We start from the raw sequence: 15,695 nt of genomic DNA, 5'->3' as shown, positions 1-15,695 counted from the left end.
TACCTCCAGGGATGGGGCCTCAACCACCCTCACTGTAAACAACCTGGGGGCTTGAGTTTCCATCCAGCCTGGGCCTGAACAGCTCCAGGGAGGTTGTGGAGCACAGAAGCACAGAATGGGATTGAAGATTCGGCCAAAGATCCAAAGATCCAGCCTGGCAAGACACTGGCAGCAGCCAGCCTGGCAGGACACTGGCAGCAGCCTGTCTGGCAAGGCACTGGCAGCAGCCAGCCTGGCAGGATAATGGCAGCAGCCAGCCTGGCAAGGCACTGGCATCAGCCTGCCTGGCAGGACACTGGCAGCAGCCAGCCTGGCAAGGCACTGGCATCAGCCTGCCTGGCAGGACACTGGCAGCAGCCTGCCTGGCAAGGCACTGGCAGCAGCCAGCCTGGCAGAACACTGGCAGCAGCCTGCCTGGCTTTGCTGGAACTCCACTGCCACCTTTCCCTCCTTGTGCCCCCTCCCCAGGGCACGACAAGGCCACTTACTCTGCCAGCTCCTCCAGGCTCCTGTACACATCATCATCATTTTCTGTGGTCTCCTCTGATGGGAAGGGCCTGGGGAAGGAGAGAAGAAGGCCAAGGTTAGTGGTGTCTCACCCCTGCAGCACACTCCCTGCAGCCCCTGCCCAGGCATCCCATGGGGCAGGAGGTGTTCTGGGACATTCATTGCATCAGCTCTCAGTCCACTGCCATCTCAGCTGCTTCTCCTGGGCACTGCTGGCAGGGCAGGGAAGAAGGGAGCAGGTGGTGAGCACTCCCAGCTCCCTCTCCCCAGGGCTGCTCTCCAGCAGTCCCCTCCCAGCCTGTCCTGCTGCAGTTTATTGCTCCTCCCCAGGTGCAGGGCTCTGCCCTTAGCCTTGCTGAACTTCATGAGGGTCCTCTGTGCTTGAAGTCTGATGTTGGACTTGTTGAGGCAGAGATAAACTCTCTGCTCCAGTCAGCTCCTTCCTTGCTGCTCTCTGCTCCAGTCAGCTCCTTCCTTGCTTGAGCAGGACAGGCCAAGCTGCATCCCAACAGCATCTCAGCCTATGCCCAGCAGAATGGAGTCCTTTCAAATCCACACCTCTGTGAGAGCTGAACAAAGATCACACCCTGGGGCTGAGGGGAAGGACACCAAAAGGGCAGAAAGCAGATTAAAAGAGAGAGCAGGGAGGGCGTGGGGAGGGCAATGCAGGAACTGCTCAGCTCATTCTGGAGTCATAAGCAAATAAGGCATGAAGGAGATGAAAAGCACTGCCTCAATTCGAGCCTAGGAGTGCTGGCAGGAGGCCAGCCTGGGCTGGGTGCACCTTGTGAGGAGGGCTGTGGGGGGCTCCTGGTGGGCACAGAGCTCTGGGAACATGGCATGTGCCATGGCAGCTGGGGCTGCCCCCAAGGGCACCGCAGTGGTGGCAGCTGGGGGGTGCCCATGGGAGCAAGCCTGGATGCAGATGAACTTTTAACTGCCCCCAAGAGGCATTTGCTCCCCTCCCCTCCTGCCCTCCCTCTTTCACAGCAGATTGGCTCTCCTGCAAGGTTTCCTGCACGGCCTGGCTACCCCTCAGGTTGCTATGTTTGGATCCTCTCCCCAGCATCCATTTGCTGTCCCTCCTGGCCACACTTCACCTTCTTTCCACCAGCAGCTTCAGACCAAGGGTCTTGAACTCCTGCTCAGACCTGCAGCCAGCTCACTTCAACCCACAGCCAGGAGGTGAGCCCAGCACACAGCAGGATGGTTTCATGCTCCAGCCAGGCTCCTCTGCCTCTCTGCAAGCCCACAGGAGCTAAGAAATGCCTGTCCTGTGCCCCTCCAGAAGAGTGCCAGCCCCCAGCCTGCAGCAGAAGCCACCCAGGGCTGGGACTGTGCCACCAAGGGCTTTGGGCAGCTCTTGCTCACAAGTTCTTGCTCTTCCCTGAAGGGATCTGAGCAATGCTCAGCAAGGCTGGGGGTAAGAGGCTGGAGCCAGACTCTGCTCAGTGGTGCCCAGCAACAGCACATGGGCCAAGGGGCACAAACTGGAACCCAGGGGGTTCCATCTGACTGGGAGGAGTAACTTGGTTGGTATGAGGGTGCTGGAGGCCTGGAGCAAGCTGCCCACAGAGGTTGTGCAGTCTCCTTCTCTGCAGAGCTTCCAAACCTGCTGGAACAGCCCAACTATAAGGCAGAGGCAGGATGGGAATCCATTGGGATAACCTAAGCATGGACAGAGCTGCCCAGAGAGGCTGTGGAGTCTTCTCTGGACAACTTCCAACTCCACCTGGCTATTGTGCTGCTGGGCAAGCTGCTGGGGCTGCCCTGCCTGAGCAGGGGCTTGCATGGATCATCTCCAACTCCACCATGCTGGCATTCTGGGATCTGTTGCAGTGCAAGGGACACTGCAGCCCAGGGTGCTGAGCTCACCTCCCTGCCTTGGCCTGGAGGTGCCATCAATGTCACTTATTCATCCAACCAACTGCCCCCAGGTAGCTGTGCAGTGCCAGCTGGGGTCCTCCCTTAGTCCTCAGGATGGGGAAAGCAGAACCCATCCCCTTCTGCTTCCCTCCACCACTGCTCCTGCAGGAGAAAGCCTCCTCTGGTCAAGCAGGCTGCCCAGAGAGGCTGTGGAGTCTCCTTGTGTGCAGAGCTTCCAAGCCCAGCTGGGCACTGTGCTGCTGGGCAAGCTGCTGTGGGTGCCCTGCTGGAGCAGGGGGGGTTGCACTGGATGCTCTCCAGAGCTCCCTACCACGCTGTGGTTCCCCAAAAGCTTTCTGTGCAGCACAGGCTGGGCCATGCTCTGCACCTTCCCAGCCATCAGCTTCCCCAGGAGCTGCTGCACTGCTGGGGACCAGTTTCTGTGCCATGATTTAAGGAAAACCAACGAGAGCAGAAACATTGGAAGGGGACTAAGAGCTCTGGATGCCCTGGGAAACTCTCCCACCTTGATCTCTGGGAGCACTGCAACTTCACACAGGGTTCCAGCTGGGAATCCCCAACAGCTAAGGAGCAGGCAGAGCCCCCTGAAGCCCCACGGGTCCGCAGGGATCCCAGCTCATGACCATTCAGCTGCAAAAACGCCTCTGATTTAACAGCCTCAGTCAAGCACCACCATTTGTTTTCCACTCCATCATGACAAACCACCTGCTGAGCCACTTATCCTCCCAGCCCCTGCCCCAGCCTGCTCAGAGGAAGAGTGAAAGGCTCCAGCAACATCAAACACCACTGGAACAGGCTCTCAGAGATAATAAACCTCCCCGAGTAGGCTCCTTCAGAGAGCAAGCTCACAGCAGCCAGCAGCAGCCCTTCCCCAGATCAAAGGGGAGAAGCATTGAGCTGAAGTGTTTGGTTTAGAGCCTGCAAAGGAGAGATCCAAATAATCTGTTAGAGAGCTTCAGAGTGAGCTTCTCCTCTTGAGGACAAGGCTTTGAGCTGCTGATGGCTCTTGACAAGTGATGCACAGCACCCCCTTGGTCACCCCAAACCCTTCTGGGCTGCTTTCTGGGTGGGAGAGCTCACAGGTGCAGAGCAAATCTGCTCTCAGGAGGAGAAACACAGAACCACCTGCTTGGAATGGATCCTAAGATCATTGAGTCCAGCCAGAGGACCACACCTCCCTGTACACAGCTCCTACACCACAGAATCAGACAGGTTACAAGACAGCTCCAAGCTCACCCAGCACAACCTAGCACCCAGCCCTGCCCAAGCAACCAGACCAAGCAACCTCTCTGGGCAGCCTGTGCCAGGCTCTGGGACCCTTCCAGGCAAGAAGTTGCCCCCTGTGCTGAGCTGCAACCTCCTGTGCTGCAGCTTCCATCCATTGCTGCTTGTCCTGTCCCAGGCAGCAGTGAGCAGAGCCTGTGCCCCCCTCCTGACCCCCAGCCCTCAGATAGTTACAGACATTGATTCAATCCCCTCTCAGTCTTCTCTTCTCCAGACTAAGCAGCCCCAGGGCCCTCAGCCTCTCCTTACCAGGCAGTGCTCCAGTCCCCTCATCATCCTCACAGCCCTCCCTTGGACCCTCTCCAGCAGATCCCTGTCCCTCTTCAACTAGGGAGCCCAAACCTGAAGGCAGCACTCAAGATGAGGTCTCAGGAGGGCAGAGTAGAAGGGGAGGAGAACCTCCCTTGATCTGCTGGGCACACTCTGCTTAATGCCCCCCAGGATCCCACTGGATATCAACCTCTCAACCTAACATCTACTCTAAACCTTGCCAGGAGCAGGCTGTAGCCAGACCACATCACACAGGGGGACAAACCAACTTAGTATTTCCTGAGGCACCTAATGCAAAGCCCTTCCCCCACTCCCAGTGGTCACTCAGGGTGCCCCATGATCCATCCCATGATCCATCTCATGATCCATGCCACCCCCACAGCCATCCTCCCTCTGCAGAGGACACAGCCCTGCCCTGCCTGGCTGCTCTCTCAGTTACTGAATGGGAAGAGCCAGGCAGGCTTTGAGCCTCACAGCCATGAGCAGGAAGGTTTAGCTCCCCATGAAGAGAGTGCAGCACCTGAGCACCCTGCCCTGGCTACCCAAGCCAGCTGTCCCCCTCCATGGTACTGCCACAGGGAAGAGAGGCTCAGCACAGCAACCAACTGTTTCGGTGGAAGAAACCTTTCAGATCCCCAAGCCCAACCATTAACCCACCACTGCCTGGGCACCACTAAGCCATGGCCCTCAGCACTACAGAGTCAGAGAATGAAGCAGGTTGGAAGAGAGCTCCAAGCACAGCCAGCCCAACCTAGCACCCAGCCCTGCCCAACCAACCACACCATGGCACTAAGTGCCCCAGCCAGCCTTGGCTTCAACACCTCCAGCCACAGAGACTCCACCACCTCCCTGGGCAGCCCATTCCAATGCCAATCACTCTCTCTGACAACAACTTCCTCCTAACATCCAGCCTAGACCTGCCCTGGCACAGCTTCAGGCTGTGTCCCCTTCTTCTGTCCCTGGCTGCCTGGCAGCAGAGCCCAACCCCAGCTGGCTACAGCCTCCCTGCAGGCAGCTGCAGGCAGCAATGAGCTCTGCCCTGAGCCTCCTCTGCTGCAGGCTGCACACCCCCAGCTCCCTCAGCCTCTCCTCACAGGGCTGTGCTCCAGGCCCCTCCCCAGCTTTGTCGCCCTCCTGTGGACACCTTCCAGTACTGCAACATCTCTCTGCAATTCAGGAGCCCAGCACTGGACACAGCACTCAAGGTGTGTCCTGAGCAGTGCTGAGCACAGGGGCACAAGAACCTCCCTTGTCCTGCTGCCCACACTGCTCCTGAGCCAGCCCAGGATGCCATTGGCTCTGCTGCCCACCTGGGCACTGCTGCCTCCTCTGCAGCTCCTCTCTCCCAGCACCCCCAGCTCCCTCTCTGCCTGGCTGCTCTCAGCCACTCTGCCCCCAGCCTGTAGCACTGCTTGGGGTTGTTGTGGCCAAAGTGCAGAACCCTGCACTTGGCCCTGAATTACTTAGACCTTGCAGCAGAACTGGGCACAGTGGCTGAGGTGGGGTCCCAGCAGAGCAGAGCTAAGGGGCAGGATCACCTCTCTTGACCTGGCCACACTCCTCTTGATTCTACAAGCCCTTGACACGCAACTGAAAATACCTTCAGCATTGGCTTTGGTGGGATTAAGGCAGATTAAAGCAGCATTTCATTTACTGATGGACCAAGAGGTGGCTGCAAGCTTACCAGGGAGGAGCAAAGAGGTGACCCTAGAGCTGCTTCTCCAGCCCTGCTCTTCACCTCCAAGATGTGCTTCCCATCTGTGAAATGGTAACAGCACCAGGAGATGGTCACAGGTACATGGAATGGGTTGGGTTGGAAAGGACCTTAAAGCTCATCCAGTTCCAACCCTCCTGCCACAGGCAAGGACATCTCCCACCAGCCCAGGCTGCTCAAAGCATCATCCAACCTGAGCTGGAAGACCTCCAGTGAGGGAGCAGCCACAGCCTCCTTGGGCAACCTGTGCCAGTGTTTCACCACCCTCATAGTAAAGAAATGTCAGTGCCAGTCCCTGGGAGAAGTGGAGCAATGTGGCTCAAGGTCTGGGTCTAGTTTCAAACCATTGCCCTTTGAGCATCACCAGAGACCATCTCTTGCCCCAAACCAGGACAGCAACACACAAAGCTGGGAGGTGACTCCATTTGCTGCAGCACTTCTGGAATCTGCAACTAAGAGCAGAGCTGGAGAAGGGAAGATGTAGCTTGAGGGGCAGTTCCAGCTAGGAGAGCTTAAAGCCAGCCTCAGCAGCCTGCTGAGAACAAAACACAGAATCAACCAGGTTGGAGAAGACCTCTGAGATCATCAACCTGGTCTTGATCACCTCCAGGGAGGGGGAATCCATTACCTCCCTGGACAACCCATTCCAGTGTCTCAGCACCTTCATTCTTCCTAATGTCCTTTCTAGTTTCAAGCCATTGCCCCTTGAGTGTCACCAGAGAGCATCTCCTGACCCAAACCAAGCCAGCTGCAAGGTGATAAAGAACTTCTTCCTGATGTCCCCTTGTTCTGTTGCTGGTTCTGCCAGGCACCCAGGGACAGAAGCAGGGGACACAGCCTCAAGCTGTGCCAGGGCAGGTCTAGGCTGGATGTTGTTAGGAAGTTGTTGTCAGAGAGAGTGATTGGCATTGGAATGGGCTGCCCAGGGAGGTGGTGGAGTCTGTGTGGCTGGAGGTGTTGAAGCCAAGGCTGGCTGAGGCACTTAGTGCCATGGTCTGGTTGGTTGGGCAGGGCTGGGTGCTAGGTTGTGCTGGCTGAGCTTGGAGCTCTCTTCCAACCTGCTTGAGTCTATGATTCTATGAATGTCCTTTCTAGTTCCAAACTGTTGCCACTCAAGCACCACCAGAGACCATCTCCTGCCCCAGAGGGAGTCAGCAGCGCTGGCTGGAAAGAATTTCTTCCCAATCTCCAGTCTGAATGCACCCTCCTCAAGCTTCATCCCATTCCCTCTCTCCCTCTCCTGGCAGAGTGGTATGAGATGGATAAAACCCTCACCCCCTCCACATCCCCCAGCTGCCTGCACGATGCAGAATGGACTCAATCCTCTGCCTCCAGAACCAGACACATCAGAGCGCACCCAAAGCCGCTGGGCTCCATTAAAATCAGACCCTCCTGTTCCATTACTCATCCCTGGAAAAGAAGCATCTCAGGCCCTGCCAGATTTTAGACAGGTCCTCTGGAAAAAAAAAGAAAAGAAGAAAAAAAAATGATGATTTGCTTTTATTTGTGGGCTGGAACTTGCTTATGAGAAGAAAAAAAACCCAACAGGCATCCAAATCAAACCTCCCGAGCTGAACGCGGAGCGCAGCTCGGTGGGGAAAACAGCCAAGCTGCATCAGCAGATAACAGGGAGATGATGATTTTACAGCCCAGCATTTAGCACAGCTGAGTGCACAGTGCCCAGGGGGGGTGAGCTGCATGCCCTGCTCCCAGCTCCCACCTCAAATCTGAGCTGAGCATTTCAGGAGCCAGGCAAATAGCAGCTCCTGCGATCTGCTGCTGCTGCGCCACATTAGGGCTGCTTTAATGAAGCCTTGCACAGCGCTGCCCTGCTCGGGAAAGCAGAAGGAGTTCCTCCCCCTGGCTGAGGGCAGCAGATGGAGAAAATCCAAAGGGGAAGCCACAGATATCTTTCTCAGAATGAGGCCAGAGGAGGCTGCAGAGATGCTGAGGGGTCTGGAGCTTCTCTGCGGGGAGCAAAGGCTGAGAGCCCTGGGGCTGGGAGCCTGCAGAGGAGCAGCCCCAGAGGGGAGCTGAGCAGTGCTCAGCAAGAGATAAAAGGTGGGGGGCAAGAGGATGGGGACAGACTCTGCTCAGTGGTGTCCAGCAACAGGACAAGGGGCACAAACTGGCTCCAGCCTCTTACCCCCAAACTTGCTGAGCATTGCTCAGATCCCTTCAGGGAAGAGCAAGAACCTCCAGAAGGAGTAACTGGTTGGTATGAGGATGCTGGAGGCCTGGAGCAGGCTGCCCACAGAGGTTGTGCAGTCTCCTTCTCTGCAGAGCTTCCAAACCTGCTGGAACAGCCCAACTATAAGGCAGAGGCAGGATGGGAATCCATTGGGATAACCTAAGCATGGACAGAGCAGCCCAGAGAGGCTGTGGAGTCTTCTCTGGACAACTTCCAACTCCACCTGGCCACTGTGCTGCTGGGCAAGCTGCTGGGGGTGCCCTGCCTGAGCAGGGGCTTGCATGGATCATCTCCAACTCCACCATGCTGGCATTCTGGGATCTGTTGCAGTGCAAGGGACACTGCAGCCCAGGGTGCTGAGCTCACCTCCCTGCCTTGGCCTGGAGGTGCCACCAATGTCACTTATTCATCCAACCAACTGCCCCCAGGTAGCTGTGCAGTGCCAGCTGGGGTCCTCCCTTAGTCCTCAGGATGGGGAAAGCAGAACCCATCCCCTTCTGCTTCCCTCCTCCACTGCTCCTGCAGGAGAAAGCCTCCTCTGGTCAAAGAGGATTCACTCCTCCTTTCCACTGGCAAAGGTTTCTAGATCTGGTTTATTAACTGCAGTACCTTCTGGAGGAAGTGACTTTGAGCTGCAGCTCATATAGAAAGGATTTCCTTAGATTAAGGCCTTTGAACATGCTGACTCCTTCCCCTTTCCAGCTGCTTTCACTGTGCACACATTAAAAATGCAGGCAGGCAGCACCAGCCAATATTCCTCAGCCTCCTGCTTTGCTTGCAGAACTCCTGCTTCCAGGAAAAACATATCTTGGGGAGATAAAAACCCCACATGTCCCCAGCAGCCCCAGCTCAGCTTCAGCTGGTGGGCAGCCTCAGCAGCCTGCTGTGAGCAAAAACAGAATCAACCTCTGAGATCATCGAGTCCAACCTCTCACCTAAGCCTGCTAATGAACTAACTCATGGCACTAAGTGCCTCATTCAGCACAGAATCAGAGAATGAAGCAGGTTGGAAGAGAGCTCCAAGCTCAGCCAGCCCAACCCAGCACCCAGCCCTGCCCAACCAACCACACCATGGCACTAAGTGCCCCAGCCAGCCTTGGCTTCAACACCTCCAGCCACAGAGACTCCACCACCTCCCTGGGCAGCCCATTCCAATGCCAATCACTCTCTCTGACAACAACTTCCTAATAACATCCAGCCTAGACCTGCCCTGGCACAGCTTCAGGCTGTGTCCCCTTCTTCTGTCCCTGGCTGCCTGGCAGCAGAGCCCAACCCCACCTGGCTACAGCCTCCCTGCAGGCAGCTGCAGACAGCAATGAGCTCTGCCCTGAGCCTCCTCTGCTGCTGGCTGCACACCCCCAGCTCCCTCAGCCTCTCCTCACAGGGCTGTGCTCCAGGCCCCTCCCCAGCCTTGCTGCCCTTCTCTCAACACCTTCCAGCACCTCAGCATCATTCTTAAATGGAGTGGCCCAGAAATACACTGAGCTCATCTCTTGCCATGTTTTGCTGCTTGCAGCTTGTCTCCTGGGAGCAGCACTCTGCCACCTGCCCAGAGCTGTCCTCACAGCACTCTGCTTCTCTGTGCAGCAGAGTTTCCCTGGCAAGGTTCATGTAGCCTCACATTGTTAGACACAGAGGCTGAATTTTAGGTGTTTTGGTGGTTTGAGGTATTTTTACACAAGACTGAGCTGTGATTTTCAACCCTTAGAGGCCACCAAACTGACTCAAGGACAAGCAGATGTGGTGCTGAGGACCATGGCTTAGTGCTGACCTAACAATGCTGGGTTCATGGTTGGCCTTGTTGATCTCCAAAGGCTCTTCCAACCAAAACCATTCCATGATTCTATTTTATGATCCTGAGTAATAGGATTCCAAGTAATAGGATTTATTGTCCTCTTCATTTGCATGACCCTGATTCTTTAGACCCCAAAATAGAGGTTGGAGCAGAGCCACACTCAGGCTGTGGGGGTTGAAGACCACACAACCCATCTGGCACCCTACCTGCCCTGTCTTTGCCATGGCTCTCAGCACCATGCCTAAAGCCAACAGGATTATTTCCCATTTGTTTCCCTGGCAGCATCTTCAATGTAGGAGAGGGGAGGGAGGGAAGAGCCTCAAACCATCAGTGTAGACCTCAGGGAGCTGAGTAGTGGTGGCCAACGTGGCCAGTCCTGAGGAGCCAGAGCTGCTGCTGGCTCCTGCAGGTGAAATCTGAAAGCTGCAGAGGAGGCAGCAGTGCCCAGGTGGGCAGCAGAGCCAATGGCATCCTGGGCTGGCTCAGGAGCAGTGTGGGCAGCAGGACAAGGGAGGTTCTTGTGCCCCTGTGCTCAGCACTGCTCAGGACACACCTGGAGTGCTGTGTCCAGTTGTGGGCTACTCAATTGCAGAGAGATGCTGAGGTGCTGGAAGGTGTTTGGAGAAGGGCAGCAAGGCTGGGGAGGGGCCTGGAGCACAGCCCTGTGAGGAGAGGCTGAGGGAGCTGGGGGTGTGCAGCCTGCAGCAGAGGAGGCTCAGGGCAGAGCTCATTGCTGCCTGCAGCTGCCTGCAGGGAGGCTGTAGCCAGGTGGGGTTGGGCTCTGCTGCCAGGCAGCCAGCAACAGAAGAAGGGGACACAGCCTCAAGCTGTGCCAGGGCAGGCCTAGGCTGGATGTTGTTAGGAAGTTCCTGGCAGAGAGAGTGATTGGCATTGGAATGGGCTGCCCAGGGAGGTGGTGGAGTCTTTGTGGCTGGAGGTGTTGAAGCCAAGCCTGGCTGGGGCACTTAGTGCCATGGTCTGGTTGACTGGGCAGGGCTGGGTGCTAGTTTGGGCTGTCTGAGCTTGGAGCTCTCTGCCAACCTGCTGGATTCTATGGCTCTGTGCCAAAGGGAGAGCTCTCCTTCTGCAGGGGGGCTGGGTGGGGGTTCTGCAGCCTTTTCTGTTCCTGCAGAGCTGGCAGTGGGGAGGAGAAGCAGAGTTAATAGGCAGGAAAAGCAGAGTTAGAAGCAAAGGCTCCCTAAGCTCTGTGCTATTCTTGTGTAATTATGGTGCCAAAGGCTCCCAAGATGAAGGATCTGAGTGGGGACTGCAAATGCTGGTTGGAAAATGGAGGAGGGAAAGCCACAGATGCCCAGGAATAGCAAAGCCTCCCTCCCTTTGGCTCCCAACCCACCCCTGGCAGCAGGGATCCAGCCCAAGGCTTCCCAGAGGACATCAGCTCATCCATCCTGATGTGACACCAGGACCTCCCTGCCTCAGGAAGGCCTTTGCTAGAGAAGACACACCCTCAGCCTCCTCCTCTGAGGCCCCAAGACTCAACCCCAACCCTTGTGCACCTCGGGTCCCCCAGCACTCCCTGCCTCCAAATGCCTCTTGTCCCTTGAAACAACCATCAGTGCAGGGCTTGGGGCTACCCTTAATGACAACCAGTCCTTACCTTCACAGCTCATCTTCATCCCTCCAACCTTCACCCCCTGAGTCCCCTCCCCAGCCCTGGTGGGAGCTGTCAGACCTGGGTCTAACAGATGGGAAGGCTCCAGGTTTGTTTTGCACATGAGAAGCTGCTCCCACTCCCCCCTCCAGCAGCTTCAGCTCATTCTCTACAGCATCCTATTGGAGAAAGGCTCTTACCTGATTCCTTTGGTTTGGGCAATACTGTGGAAGGAGAGTCTGGATACTGCAGAGATCACCTGGAAATGAGAGGAGAAGAGATGCTGGAGACAGAGGAAGGTTTGGTGGAACTCAAGCACCTGAGCACCCACTGGAATGGATGCTCTCCAGTTGACCCCCCCCACCACCATCAGTGCCACATCACCAGCAGGGTTTGGAGGGCACCATCAGTGCAAACATTGCTTTTAGTTTTGACACTGAGCTGCAAAGTGATAGCAGAGAACTGTTTTGGTTGGATCATACCAGTCCAACCAGCAAGCCAGCACCACCATGGCCACCAAACCCTTTAAGATCATCCAGTCCAACCAACAGGGGGAAAAAACAACTCTAAGATCACCCAGTCCAACCAACAAGGGGAAAAACAACTCTAAGACCATCCAGTCCAGCCAACAGGAGGAAAAACAACTCTAAGATCACCCAGTCCAACCAACAGGGGGAAAAAGACCTCTAAGATCATCCAGTGCAGCCAACAGGAGGAAAAACAACTCTAAGATCATCCAGTGCAACCAGCAGGGGGAAAAAACAACTCTAACATCATCCAGTCCAACCAACAGGTGGAAAAACAACTCTAACATCATCCAGTCCAACCAACAGGGGGAAAAAGACCTCTAAGATCATCCAGTCTGACCAGCAGGGGAGAAAAAAACAACTCTAAGATCATCCAGTGCAACCAGCAGGGTGAAAAAGCCTCTAAGGTCATCCAGTCCAACCATCAGCCCAGCACCACCATGGCCACCAGACCATGGCCCCAAGCATCACATCCACACATTTATTCCTTGAGCACCTCCAGGGATGGGGACTCCACCACCTCCCTAAGTAACCCATTCTGCAGAATGCCAGGGTGGAAGGAACCCCAAGGAGCATCTGGTGCAACCTTTCTAGGTCACAGTCCAGCTGAAACGAGCTGGCCCAGCACCCTGGCAAGCTGAGTCTTCAAACTGCCTCATGTAGGGCACTCCTCTGCTTCCCTTGGCAGATGACCCTGGGCTGCAGCAGAAGTGTGGCCAGCAGGGCCAGGGAAGTGATCCTGCCCCTCTGCTCAGCACTGCTGAGACCTCACCTGGAGTGCTGCATCCAGTTCTGGGGCCCCTGGGACAAGAGGGATGTGGAGGTGCTGAAGGGCCATGAGGATGAGCAGAGGGCTGCAGCTGCTCTGCTGTGAGGAGAGACTGAGACTGCTCAGTCTGGAAAGGAGAAGTCTCCCAGGTGACTTTCTTGTGGCCTTCCAGGATCTGAAGGCTACAAGAAAGCTGGGGAGGGACTTTTGAGGCTCTCAGGGAGTGATAGGACTCGGGGGGAGGGAGCAAAGGTGGAGGTGGGGAGAGTGAGGCTGGAGGTGAGGAGGAAGTTGCTGAGCAGGAGAGTGGTGAGAGGCTGGAATGGGTTGCCCAGGGAGGTGGTTGAGGCCCCATGGCTGGAGGTGTTTGAGGCCAGGCTGGCTGAGGCTGTGTGCAGCCTGCTCTAGGGTAGGGTGTCCCTGGGCATGGCAGGGGGGTTGGCACTGGCTGCTCCTTGTGCTCCCTTCCAACCCTGACTGGTTCTCTGATTCCAATGCCCAACTGCTCTCCTGGTGGCAAATCCCCAACTTTCAAGGCATCCACTCACCAGCATCCCCCAAGCCAACTCCATCTCACCACTCACATCACACATCCAAGACCTGCCCCAACAGGTTCAAAGCACCACTGGGAAGCCCTGCAGAAAAGCCCTCTTACTTTCTCTGCTCTCACAAGAGGCTTTTACAACTCCTTTCATCTCTCCCCACACCAAATGATCTTATCCAGGCAAGCTTGCCAAGACCAGAATGGTTTTGACTTCTTGCATTTCAACCAAGATGCATCATCTGTTTGTCAGAGGTGAGTGCAGACCCTCGCCCTTCTCTGGCAGCCAGCAGCCAGAAGTGACTCAACAGCAAAATATGAGCATCAGCCTCACACTCAGGAGGAGCAAAACCAAAAGCTTGGGCTGAAAACTCTCAGTCTTGATAGAAACTTTCATTGCTATGTGGAATTTTCAGGGATGACAAAGAAAGGGTTCAGTCCCTTATAGATAGAGAAGGCAGACTCAGAGAGCACATCAGGTTGGAGCCTGAAAGCTCATCTTGTCCAAACTCCCTGCACTCAGCAGGGACATCTCCAACCAAAGCAGGTTGCTCAGAGCCCCAACCAACCTGACCTCAACTGGTTCCAGGGATGAGACCTCCACCACCTCTCTGGGCAACCTGTTCCACTGTTTCACCACCTTCATTGTGCAGAACTTCTTCCTAATGTCCAAACCATGTCTGGATGATCTCCAGAGGTCCCTTCCAACCCCTCCCCTTCTCTGATTCTGTGTTTCACTCTTGCTCATACTAATTATTTCAAAGCTAGCTTGAATAAAAACCCCAAACAACCTAAACTTGATGGTTTGGGACTGGTTTCCCATGCACTGGAATGATTGGAGATGCCAGCACCCAGGAGGCAGAGAAAGGACTTTTGGAGCAGCCCCTGCTGTCCAGGACCATCAGGGGCTGACTGAGGGGATGCTCCCTGCCTTGCTAAGTCACCTTCACATCAGTCAGCCAGGGCAGAAGGTGTCTTAAGTGAGTGCCTGACTCCTCTCCTGGGACAGCTTTCAGCACTTGAAGCCTCTCTGCCTCCAACAGCATCATCCCAGATCAATCAGAGCCACATCAAGGAGATCCATACAAATCCTTGCTGCAAGAGACATGCAAGCACCAGGCTGGTGCTGAGGGGATGCACACATGAGGCTCCTTAAGGTGCTGAGGGGATGCACACATGAGGCTCCTTAAGGTGCTGAGGGGATGCACACATGAGGCTCCTTAAGGTGCTGAGGGGATGCACACAAGAGGCTCCCTAAGGTGCTGAGGGGATGCACACAAGAGGCTCCTTAAGGTGCTGAGGGGATGCACACATGAGGCTCCTTAAGGTGCTGAGGGGATGCACACATGAGGCTCCTTAAGGTGCTGAGGGGATGCACACATGAGGCTCCTTAAGGTGCTGAGGGGATGCACACAAGAGGCTCCCTAAGGTGCTGAGGGGATGCACACAAGAGGCTCCTTAAGGTGCTGAGGGGATGCACACATGAGGCTCCTTAAGGTGCTGAGAGGATGCACACATGAGGCTCCTTAAGGTGCTGAGAGGATGCACACATGAGGCTCCTTAAGGACTGCCCTGGAGCAGATCCTGCTCCAAACTCTGCCATCTCACACTGCCATTTTGACCCAGGTTGGCTTTGCCTTCAGACAGGCCAGGAGCAGCCAGAGGAGAGAGAGACTGGAGATGAAGAAGAAATTCTTTACAGTGAGGGTGGGGAGACACTGGAGCAGGTTGTGGCTGCCTCCCACCTGGAGGTGTTCAAGGCCAGGCTGGAGAAGGCCTTGAGCAGCCTGGGCTGGTAGGAAGTGTCCCTGCCCATGGATCTGGATGCCCTTTTTAAGGTCCCTTTCCAACCCAAACCATGTCATGATTCTGCACCAACCCAGCATCAGCCCTCTCCTGCCTTTCCAAACTGCTTCTTGCTCTGAGCAACCTGCTCTGGTTGGAGATGTCCCTGCTGGGTGACAATCTGGGGGTGATGACCTAGTCTCTGGCTCCTTGTGATGGTCTACTTTGCTTCCAGAGAGCCACAGAATGGGCTGGGCTGGAGCTGGATGGACTTTAAGGTCCCTTCCAACCCCTTCTATGGATCTCTGAAAGCAAGTCAGACCACCACAGGGAGTCAGAGACTAAGTCATCACCCCCAGGTTGTCAACAACTTACAATGCCACTCAGGGCACAGCATTAAACCTCTGTGCTGAGGCTTCCCACCTCTAAAGCCCTCCCCAGTTTGGGAGGGGAGGTAGGACTGAGCTCCCCAGCACCCCAAAAGCCTCCGGGACTCATCGGGGCGGAACTGTGCTGCAGCAAACCTTCCAACAGCAAGGCCCAAGTGGAGCAGAGAGGCTGCAGAACCCACTGGCACCCCCAACCCTGCTTAAAATAGTCCCAGGGAAGTCCTAGACTGACTGAATGAGTCTCTTCTGTGCTCTATTATTAGACTTCTGAAGCAGGAGGCTTCAGCTGATGAATCAGTTACACCGCAGGGTTTGACTTCCAGGGAAACTGAAAAGGGGGGGGTAAAAAAAAAACCTCACCCCACACTGTTCTCCATGCCAACAGCTTTTGCTTTGTTCTTTCTTCCTGTTCTTCCTTCTGAGA

General features: G+C 55.6%; 1 protein-coding gene across 9 annotated transcripts in view; it reads right to left on the bottom strand.

The window, feature by feature from the left end:
- VAV2 (vav guanine nucleotide exchange factor 2) overlaps window positions 1-15,695 on the bottom strand; it is a 155,241-nt gene that overhangs the window by 46,887 nt on the left and 92,659 nt on the right. For all 9 annotated transcript variants that reach the window (XM_064171594.1, XM_064171595.1, XM_064171599.1 and 6 more), the window contains exons 3-4: window positions 11,461-11,519; window positions 489-557 (exon numbers count right to left, since the gene is read on the bottom strand). In XM_064171594.1, coding sequence (XP_064027664.1) covers window positions 489-557; window positions 11,461-11,519 — 128 coding nt within the window. The remainder of the gene's footprint in view (window positions 1-488; window positions 558-11,460; window positions 11,520-15,695) is intronic.

The sequence above is a fragment of the Pogoniulus pusillus genome, chromosome 35 (assembly GCF_015220805.1).
Source record: "Pogoniulus pusillus isolate bPogPus1 chromosome 35, bPogPus1.pri, whole genome shotgun sequence".
Classification (NCBI taxonomy): Eukaryota; Metazoa; Chordata; class Aves; order Piciformes; family Lybiidae; genus Pogoniulus; species Pogoniulus pusillus.
Note: the sequence above shows the minus strand (reverse complement) of the source record. Positions and strands in the feature narration are given on the sequence as shown.